Here is a 12,072-nt window from a genome sequence, read left to right on the forward strand (position 1 = left end):
CATTTACATATATACTGTACATACATATACATATATAAATACATATTCATATACATACATATGCATATATATATACATATATCTACATACATACATACATATACACATATATACATACAAATACACATACATACACACATATATACATACATATACATACATACGTATACATACATATACATACATACGTATACATACATACATATACACATATAAATACACATATACATATAGAAATAATATATATATATATATATATATATATATATATATATATACATATATAAATACATATTCATGTACATACTGTATATGTATTTATATATATATATATATGCATATATATATTTATACATATACATATATAAATACATATTCATGTACATATATATATATTTATATATACATATATATATATATATATATATATATATATATATATATATATATATATATATATACATACATATATATACATTTACATATATACTGTACATACATATACATATATAAATACATATTCATATACATACATATATATATATATATTTATATATACATATATATAAACATATACATACATTTACATATATACTGTACATACATATACATATATAAATACATATTCATATACATACATATGCATATATATATACATATATCTACATACATACATACATATACATACAAATACACATACATACACACATATATACATACATATACATACATACGTATACATACATACATATTCACATATAAATACACATATACATATAGAAATAATATATATATATATATATATATATATATATATATATATACATATATAAATACATATTCATGTACATACTGTATATGTATTTATATATACATATATATATATATGCATATATATATTTATACATATACATATATAAATACATATTCATGTACATATATATATATTTATATATACATATATATATATATATATATATATATATATATATATATATATACATACATACATATATATACATTTACATATATACTGTACATACATATACATATATAAATACATATTCATATACATACATATATATATATATATATATATATATATATATATATATATATATATATATATATATATATATATATATATATATATATATATATATATATATATATATATATGTATATATATATATATATATATATGTATATACACACATATTAATATAATTGATATATAATTAATAGTGGCGAAGTTGGTAGAGTGGCTGTGCCAGCAATCGGAGGGTTGCTGGTTACTGGGGTTGAATCCCCACCTTCTACCATCCTAGTCACGTCCGTTGTGTCCTTGGGCAAGACATTTCACCCCTTGCTCCTTATGGCTGCTGGTTAGCGCCTTGCATGGCAGCTCCCGCCATCAGTGTGTGAATGTGTGTGTGAATGGGTGAATGTGGAAATACTGTCAAAGCGCTTTGAGTACCTTGAAGGTAGAAAAGCGCTATACAAGTATAACCCATTTATCATTTATAATTGGATATTAAGAGTATGTGTAAATTTGATTTCTAACTTGTTTAGTTCTGTGACGACCTTTTTAAAGTTTTGTAATCAGACACATCAAGCAGCTAAAATGCGGCAACCATGGATACGTATGGAGAGTGTTTTACATTTTCCCCGTCATGCACTCTAACGGATTTAATTGGGTGTAATTTAGATTTTTTTTTAATGGTGTTTGGATGTTGTTTTTTTAAATAATATCAACAATGTTTAGCGAGCAGGTTGTGTTGATTGTGTGTGTTGCCTTTTACGTTAGTTGAATTGTTTTTGTTTGTTTTTGCCTCATGACTAGGGAAGGTAGTTTGGTTGTGTCATATCAGTATAGAGGGTGCTATTATTCCAGAGTACTCTCCAGGGTCATTGATCTGATTTATTCACATTGTCCACAAGATGGCAGCAAACATGTAGCATTCCGAGACCGCCTGGTTTTTAAAGATTAAAGTGAAAGCTTTGTTGAACTCATGACGTCTCGCGGGCCAAGTTTGGGCTGGAGTTTGGACACCCACTGCTATATGCAGTAAACAAACAATGTCCGAAATATGTGCAAATTCCCACAATTATGACAAATTGTAAGTTGTAACGTATTAAATGTCCGTTTGGGAAGGACGGGGATCTTGTACCAGCTGACCTTGAAGAAGAAACACACACACACACACGGGCGCGCAAGGACGATGCAACATCATCCACCAGCAAAAGGCAGGTGTGTGACAAGTCAAGAGTGCATGGGTTAATGCATTTAACAGGCTTATAAAACACATGACATCATTTTAACAAGCTGCACTCATGTTTTATTTCACTTGCTTCTTGCAAAAAAAAAAAAAATGCTGTACCCTTGAAAAATGACTTTCGATATGACTATTTAAAAGAAAGAAAAAAAGGCTATCCAATTGACAATAAATAAAACTGTAAAAGTCATACTGGAAAACTGCAAAGGGCAGTTCAATAGTTTATAGGCTTACTGATTTTTATAATTATAAAAAAATCCACCATTATTTAGTTATCATATATGTATATATATATATATATATATATATATATATATATATATATATATATATATATATATATATATATATATATATATATATATATATATATATATACAGTACAGGCCAAACGTTGACAAGACTAACATTATTTAGATAACAATTTATTTTGCTGTATTTATTATTCATTTACATATGAAGATTATTTTGACCAAAATATATATATATTTGTTTTTTTTCAAGGTTGTTTAATATAAAAATACATAAATTAAAATGAATTAATATGAATTCATATAGCTATATTTATTATTTATGTATTTATTTATTGAAATTATATCAACAAACAATATTAATGTTTTTATTTTTACATAAAATTCAATAAATACAAATAATTTTAAACAAATTGTTCAAGTACAAATTTTGAAAATAATTCTTGCATTATTGTGAACTATATTGACTAGACGAAGATTATTTAAATAATTCACTTGGCTGTATTTATTATTTATTTACATACGCAGCTGAGATAGGCTCCAGCGACGCCCCGTGACCCCAAAAGGGACAAGCAGTAGAAAATGGATGGATAGTAAGATTATTTTGACAAAAAAAATATATATATATATTTTTTCAAGGTTTAATATAAAAATACATCAATTCAAATGAATTAATATGAATTCATATAGCTATATTTTGTATATATTGACGCTTACATAGGTCTGGTGATAATGTTCCCCTTTAAGAACCACTGCTTTAGAGGTTTTAAAGCATACTTGCCAACCCTCCCGGATTTTCCGGGAGACTCCCGAAATTCAGCGCCTCTCCCGAAAACCTCCCGGGACAAATTTTCTCCCGAAATTCAGGCGGGGCTGGAAGCCACGCCCCCTCCAGCTCCATGCAGACCTGAGTGACGTCAGGTGCGCAACACCACGTAAATCGTTGGCCAACCAAAAAGTAACCCCAGTACGCTATAGCCAACATTCACCAGGAGATGGCAACAGACAAACATAGATCACTATTACATTCCTCCCCTTTTAGAAATGTATAGAAGTTACTCAAAATAAATAAACAACCCAACCAAAAAATGCAGCAGCTCAATTAAAAAACTGTACTTAAGCCACATTCTTTTCTTTTTTTTTTAGTACTGAACTCTTAACCCTCATTTAAAAAAATAAACATGCTTATTACACAAACAGTTTTTGTACACCTTTAACACAGATTTTTATACTGTCTTCAGACATTCAGTTTTTTTGGTGGTACTCGAAACCTTTCTGGGTACCTGCGAAAGGGTGTTCAGCATGGTTAGAAAAATAGTGACAGAGAATAGAACAAGGATGGACAATTCAACCCTTAACTCAACAATGAGTAGATGAGTGTTATGTGTGTGTATATGTGTAAATAAATGAACACTGAAATTCAAGTATTTATTTTATTTATATATATATATATATATATATATATATATATATATATATATATATATATATATACATATGTATGTGTGGGGAAAAAAATCACAAGACTATTTCAAAAATCTCCTGACGATTGAGGGCACCCCCCTCATGAAACAGGCCTGTAGAGATGAAATAGTCTTGTGATTTTTTTCCCCACACATACATATATTGCGCTCTACTACGGTATCGAGCACTATTTTTTGGATAACCTTATTAAGACATATATATATATATATATATATATATATATATATATATATAATAAAATAAATATATATAGCTAGAATTCACTGAAAGTCAAGTATTTCTTATATATATATATATATATATATATATATATATATATATATATATATATAAATATATATATATATATATATATATATATATATATATATATATATATGAAATACTTGACCTGGTGAATTCTAGCTGTAAATATACTCCTCCCCTCTTAGCCCCGCACCCAACCAGGCCCCGCCCCACCCCGACCACACCCCCCCAGCCCCCACCCCCCACCTCCCGAAATCGGAGGTCTCAAGGTTGGCAAGTATGTTTTAAAGGCCAACAAGGTATTAACTTTAAAGCAAAAAAAAAAACACACAAAAAAAACCAAAGATGGCGGTTACAAGGCAAAGTGGCTTCCTTGAGGGCCATCGAGCCTTCAGCCGCACGCCGCCGTTTGATGAAGTACGCCGACGCGGCGGCGTGCGGGGTGTCACCTCTCTCCAAACGAGGCAAGGACAACAGCACAACAGACACGGCTTTCGCCCAGCCTTTTCTTTTTTTCAAAATCGACATCAAGTGCATTACGGCGGGGGGGCGGGGGTTAGGGAATGGAGGGCCTGGCTCGGGAGGAACGGTGCGAGGGTTAGAAGAAGGGGCTGCTCCCGGTGCGATCCCGTAATCCAAAGAGACGCTGTCAAGGGCTGGGGAGAAGATGGCGACTAAGTGACAGAAAGCAGAGACGGAGGGGGACAGAGATACTGGTGCCATATTAGTGCCAAGCATATTCTGATGCCACCCTCCATTCTAAACCAACCTGACACCTCACACACACACACACACACACACACACATATATATATATCTATATATATGAAGTGTGCAGACAGATGTGCACACACCAGTCCCTGGCGGCATCAGTGGGTGTTCTTGTCAGGCTGCAGAGCCATGCAGCAGCCCACAGGCCCGAGGACAAGCTCAGTCAATCTAAATCTGGACTTTGTAGTGAAGCAGTGCTCACCCCCCCCCCCCTCCTCATTGCCCACATAGCGACTTGAGGTGATCCAAACACTGAAGTGTGAGAAGCTGTCACCTCCGATAACATCCGGGACCAGCTCCGTGCCTGCCTGCCTGCCTCCCCCCTTCCCCAGGATGTATACTATATTGCTCGTCACACTCGGCGAGGAGGTTCCAAACTCCAGCTGCCACGTCTCTTGCCCGAGGACCCAGGTGTCACGGCTGGAGACCGGACTTGACACCACGGGACTACGGGTGTCTTCTAGCGCTCTGATCACAGGGGAGGGGGGGGTGGGAGTGGAGGACCCTCTCATGTACAGTGGAACCGCTAAGGGAGAATCTCTACATGGAGGCTCTTTGTAAAACTTAAACTACTACACAGTAGGGTTGTACGGTGTTAGGATAGTACCGCGATACCTCTTCTCGCTGGCCTTTGACCTGAGCTGAGTCCGTCCACTAGGCCACCATTTCTAGTCCCCCCCCCCCGACCCCTTCGCTTTAGTTTAATTTTTCAATTTGTCGCACTTTTATTATTATTATTTTTATTTTTATTTAGCAAATTTTTACTTTTTATTCAACCCCTTTTACCGTATTGCTTTTGCACTTCTTGTTCAGCTCATTCATTGTTTATGTTCTTTGTTCTATGTTTTTTTGTTTTTGTTTCATTTTGTTTTTTGCTCTATGCTTTTTTAACCTGTAAAGCACTTTGGTTTAATTTAAAAGTTGTTGTAAACGTGCTATATAAATAAAGTTGACTTGACTTGACTTGACTTATGAATTATATTCGGTACTATACCACCTCCGAAAAGTGCCTGTTCGCCTACATCCACTGTAATGATACCAAGTCCAAGAGCGTATCTAGTCGATACTATTATGATTACATCAATATTTTTTGGCATCGCAACATCTTCTTTCATTTAAAAAAAAATATATATTATGTTTATAAACACAGGATATATGTCCCTGGTTTTTAATATATATATATATATATATATATATATATATATATATATATATATATATATATATATATATATATATATATATATTTTATATATATATATTTGTATGTATATGTATATACGGTATGTATGTAAATATGTATGCGTATGTGTGTATATATGTATGTAGTTGATACTACTATGATTACATCAGTATTTTTTGGCATCACAACATCTTCTTTCGTTTAAAAAAAATGTATATTATGTTTATAAACTCATGATATATGTCCCTGGTTTTTAATATATATATATATATATATATATATATATATATATATATATGGCTGCAACAACTAATCGATTAAATCGATTAAGATCGATTATAAAAATAGTTGCCGATTAATTTAGTCGTTGAATCGTTGGATCTATGCTATGCGCATGCGCAGAGGCAATTTTTTTATTTTTTTATTTTTTTTTATAAACCTTTATTTATAAACTGCAAAATGTACAAACAGCTGAGAAACAATAATCAAAATAAGTATGGTGCCAGTATGCTGTTTTTTTCCCAATAAAGTACTGGATAGGATAGAAATGTAGCTTGTCTCTTTTATCCGATTATTAATTGATTAATCGAAGTAATAATCGACAGATTAATCGATTAGCAAATTAATCGTTAGTTGCAGCCCTAATGTATATATGTATATTTATGTATGTGTATGTATGTATATATGTATATATGTATGCAGGGGCGCCGCTAGGGATTTTGGGCCCCATGAAAATAATCTTTACAGGGCCCCCAACACAGTGTCATTATTTTTTCTGTATTATAATTTCATCATCATTAGGGGCCTCTTTGGGCCCCCCTCCATCATGGGCCCCTAGAATCCGTCTCCTTTACCCCCCCTTTTCGGCACCCCTGTGTGTATGTATGTATGTATGATCTTGTAACGACTTGGTATCGGATTGATACCCAAATTTGTGGTATCGTCCAAAACTAATGTAAAGCATCCGAACAACAGAAGAATAAGTGATTAATACACATTAACAGAAGTGTAGATAGAACATGTTGAAATCAATCAATCAATGTTTATTTATATAGCCCTAAATCACAAGTGTCTCAAAGGGCTGCACAAGCCACGACGACATCCTCGGTTCAGAACCCACAAAAGGGCAAGGAAAAACTGACAACCCAGTGGGATGTCAATGTGAATGACGGGAGACCTGATGAAATGGACGTCGAGTGGGTCTAGCATAATATTGTTAAAGTCCAGTCCATAGTGGATCTAACATAATAGTGAGAGTCCAGTCCATAGTGGATCTAACATAATAGTGAGAGTCCAGTCCATAGTGGATCTAACATAATAGTGAGCGTCCAGTCCATAGTGGATCTAACATAATAGTGAGCGTCCAGTCTATAGTGGATCTAACATAATCATGAGAGAGTCCAGTCCATAGTGGATCTAACATAATAATGTGAGAGTCCAGTCCATAGTGGATCTAACATAATAGTGAGAGTCCAGTCCATAGTGGATCTAACATAATATTGTGAGAGTCCAGTCCATAGTAGATCTAACATAATAATGTGAGAGTCCAGTCCATAGTGGATCTAACATAATAGTGTGAGAGTCCAGTCCATAGTGGATCTAGCATAATATTGTGAGAGTCCAGTCCTTAGTGGATCTAGCATAATATTGTGAGAGTCCAGTCCATAGTGGATCTAACATAATAGTGTGAGAGTCCAGTCCATAGTAGATCTAACATAATAGTGTGAGAGTCCAGTCCATAGTGGATCTAACATAATAGTGAGAGAGTCCAGTCCATAGTGGATCTAACATAATAGTGAGAGTCCAGTCCACAGCAGATCTAACATAATAGTGTGAGAGTCCAGTCCATAGTGGATCTAACATAATATTGTGAGAGTCAAGTATATAGTGGATCTAACATAATAGTGTGAGAGTCCAGTCCATAGTGGATCTAACATAATATTGTGAGAGTCAAGTATATAGTGGATCTAACATAATATTGTGAGAGTCCAGTCCATAGTGGATCTAACATAATAGTGATAATCCAGTCCATAGTGGATCTAGCATAATAATGTGAGAGTCCAGTCCTTAGTGGATCTAGCATAGTAGTGTGAGAGTGCAGTCCATAGTGGATCTAACATAATATTGTGAGAGTCCAGTCCATAGTGGATCTAACATAATATTGTGAGAGTCCAGTCCATAGTGGATCTAACATAATAGTGAGAGTCCAGTCCATAGTGGATCTAACATAATATTGTGAGAGTCCAGTCCATAGTGGATCTAACATAAAAATGTGAGAGCGCAGTCCATAGTGGATCTAACATAATAATGAGATAGTCCAGTCCACGGTGCATCTAACATAATAATGTGAGAGTCCAGTCTATAGTGGATCTAACAAAATAGTGTGAGAGTCCAGTCCATAGTGGATCTAACATAATAGTGAGAGTCCAGTCCATAGTGGATCTAACATAATATTGTGAGAGTCCAGTCCATAGTGGATCTAACATAATAGTGTGAGAGTCCAGTCCATAGTGGATCTAACATAATATTGTGAGAGTCCAGTCCATAGTGGATCTAACATAATATTGTGAGAGTCCAGTCCATAGTGGATCTAACATAATATTGTGAGAATCCAGTCCATAGTGGATCTAACATAATAGTGTGAGTCCAGTCCATAGTGGATCTAACATAATAGTGAGAGTCCAGTCTATAGTGGATCTAACATAATAGTGAGAGTCCAGTCCATAGTGGATCTAACATAATAGTGAGAGTCCAGTCCATAGTGGATCTAACATAATAGTGAGAGTCCAGTCCATAGTGAGGCCAGCAGGAGACCATCCTGAGCGGAGACAGGTCAGCAGCGCAGAGATGTCCCCAACCGATGCACAGGCGAGCGGTCCACCCCAGGTCCCGACTCTGGACAGCCAGCACTTCATCCATGGCCATTAAGATGTTCCTTTGGTCTTGTGGGTAGCATCTGAAGCGTTTTTAATACTAAATATGAGAGCAGCAATGGGGGCACCGCGACTCGACTTGTTACATCTCACCTCCATTTTCATTAAAAGGCCTTTTCGGCGCATAAAAAGGCGGTCCAACAAGTTCCCTTCACAGCGAGAGCCGGCGCTTATTACCACGGAAGATGGACTAAGACGGCAGACAGAAAGGAGCGTCCAAACGGCCTCGGGGACGCTACCCGATGAACTCGCGTTCAGTGCCGAGTGCCACCTTTTTTTTTGCGGATCCACTTTCACGAAACCATAACCCACGGCGGGGGGTCTGGCGTTAAAGTGACGGACGAGCAAAGTAACAAAAGAGGTGCTAACAGTCTCGCACGTCGGCGGTGGCCCTTTAAGAGCGCCTGCCGCCGTCGTCTCGTCTTTATTAAAAAGGCACTCAAGTCCGTAGCTTCGTATCGTCCTCTTGGCGAATGCAACAGTCGTGTGCGTTCATCACGCACGCTTTTTGCAAGCTTAAATTGTGTCCCTCTCTATGGGGGCTCCACATCTTTTTAAGGCTGCGAGTCACATGACAGAGCATTTATATCCTGACAAACCCACGAAGCACCAAGGGAAGCATACAAATAAGTACGGGCCTTTTGCACTGTGATGCGAATATCATACGAGGGTCATAACATTACATCATCACTGTCTCATTAAAAGCATGCATTTCCACCATTCTCCTCTATTCTGGATGATTTGCTCTTTTTTTAGGGAATAAAAAAAAAAGATAAAAAGGTTTTGGTTAGGAATATATATATGTTTTTAGAATTTACCAGCATTTTTTCACATTTGAACCGATACAGATTCCCTGTATCCAGGAATCGACACCGGTACTCAACGGTACCAGTTTTAGTACTTTTGTGTGAAAGTACGAGTACCATTTGTTTATTGTTTCACAATAAAATGTTATCTTTTTTATTTAACATTTAACAGTGATAACTGTGTTCTCCAGTATATATATATATATATATATATATATATATATATATATATATATATATATATATATATATATATATATATATATATATATATACTTTTATATATATATATATATATATATATATATATATATATATATATATATATATATATATATATATATATATATATATATATACATATATACATATATATACATATTGTCTGTGATGAAAAATATCAGTCGTCCGCCCTTCAAAAACTGCAACCTTAAACGCAACCCGTTGTGCTTTCAGGCGTCTTCGCCAAGTGCCGCTACGTCTACTACGGCAAGCATTCCGAAGGCAACAGATTCATCCAGAACGACCAGCTGTGACGTGGCGGCGACAAGAGGGAACATTTCATCCTTCGCCTGGTTGACAACACGCACATACAGACGGAGACGTGACATCGTTATTTATTTCAATTAGCCGGCGATATTGCGGTTCAATCAATATGTTTGCTGTTGACTTTGTATCTTCTGCAAGACGTCCCCTGAGCATCACACACACACACACACACACACACACACAGAGTGACAAACAACCTATTGCGTGACTCTGACAGCCGTGATGGATCACCCATCCACTGCTGCCACTAATCAAAGGTGAAAGGGTGACGGTCACACACCTGAGACCTGACATGGACGCACCCTTACACGCACACACACAAACTAATACACAATACAAAAGATTTTAAATTGGAGCTTACCCATATGGTTTATTAGCTTATCACTCTGCCTTTCTTATTTTAGAGCAGGCCTGGGCTATTATTTTAACTCGAGGGGCCAAATTTAGAGAAAAAAATGGGTCTGGGGGCCGGTATATCTATTTTTAGGAACGCTAAAACAAAATCTCACATTAATGTCTGATTGAATGCTAAAAACGTTATGACAGACCGCCTTAAACAGAATGAAATTTAACATTTTTTTACTGAATGAGACACCCAGAATGTACACGAAAATAACAATATTAACTATGAACGATAAAACACTGAATATTGACAACATAGGAACGTCATCGACATATTTTACAATCAAGCAAAACGCAACAAAAATGCAACAAACAGTGAAATATGAACGCAAAGGGTAAAAAAAAAAACACACCAACTATCTGATAAATCACTAAACGTTAGAACTTTGTTGTAAAAATCTCCTTCAGAGTCTCCCTGACACCCGCATTTCAGGCTGACACTCTGTGGAAACGCTCCCCACCCACACTGCTTGGTGCCTCATCTGAGCTACTGTAACTAATTAGATTACCATAATAACTAATTAGATTACCATAGAAACTAGTACATCATGCAAAAGCGCAGATTCCAACAATTAAAATACTTTGTATAGTTCAAGACTTACGGTCATTTGAAAACACTCCTGGAACTCCTGAATACCATACCATACCATTCCAACTTTATTTATAAAGCCCTTTAAAGACACGCACAGTTGAAAAACAAAGGGCTGTACACCACAAAGAAATGGAGGCAAAGGACAGACTAAAAAATAACATTTAAAACAGAAATAAAAATACACATTTAAAAAACAAATATAAATTACCATAAGAATAAATAGAGGGATGCGGGAGCTGTACCTTAGAGCGCAGGGCGAGACTGTGACTAAGTGTGCAGCTCCATGCGTCCTCCTCATGAGCTAAATTGAACTCTGTCTCTGCATGATTCCTTGCTTCTTGTCTGATTGATTTTGAACCTGACATCACTGCACATCATAATGGCAGCTACAGCTTCCATCTTAAAGATCTAAAAAAAAAATGATTTGGGAATGTCCGGCGGGCCAGATTGAAAAGCTTAAAGGGCGTTAATTTGCCCAGGTCTGTTTTAAAGGGTAGAGGAAATAAAATTACACATTTTTTTACCTGATGGTATTATATAATTTTGGTTCATCCAATACATTACATTCCTTTTTTCAT

General features: G+C 35.4%; 1 protein-coding gene across 1 annotated transcript in view; it reads left to right on the plus strand.

Moving 5' to 3' along the window:
• Window positions 1-11,086, plus strand: part of lrmda (leucine rich melanocyte differentiation associated) — an 864,842-nt gene extending 853,756 nt beyond the window's left edge. Inside the window, exon 7 of the mRNA XM_061935510.2 lies at window positions 10,408-11,086. Within this exon, the coding sequence (XP_061791494.2) occupies window positions 10,408-10,487 (80 nt within the window). The 3' untranslated portion in view covers window positions 10,488-11,086. The remainder of the gene's footprint in view (window positions 1-10,407) is intronic.
• The last annotated feature ends 986 nt before the right edge of the window (window positions 11,087-12,072 follow it).

Source organism: Nerophis lumbriciformis, linkage group LG02, assembly GCF_033978685.3.
Source record: "Nerophis lumbriciformis linkage group LG02, RoL_Nlum_v2.1, whole genome shotgun sequence".
NCBI classification, from domain to species: Eukaryota; Metazoa; Chordata; class Actinopteri; order Syngnathiformes; family Syngnathidae; genus Nerophis; species Nerophis lumbriciformis.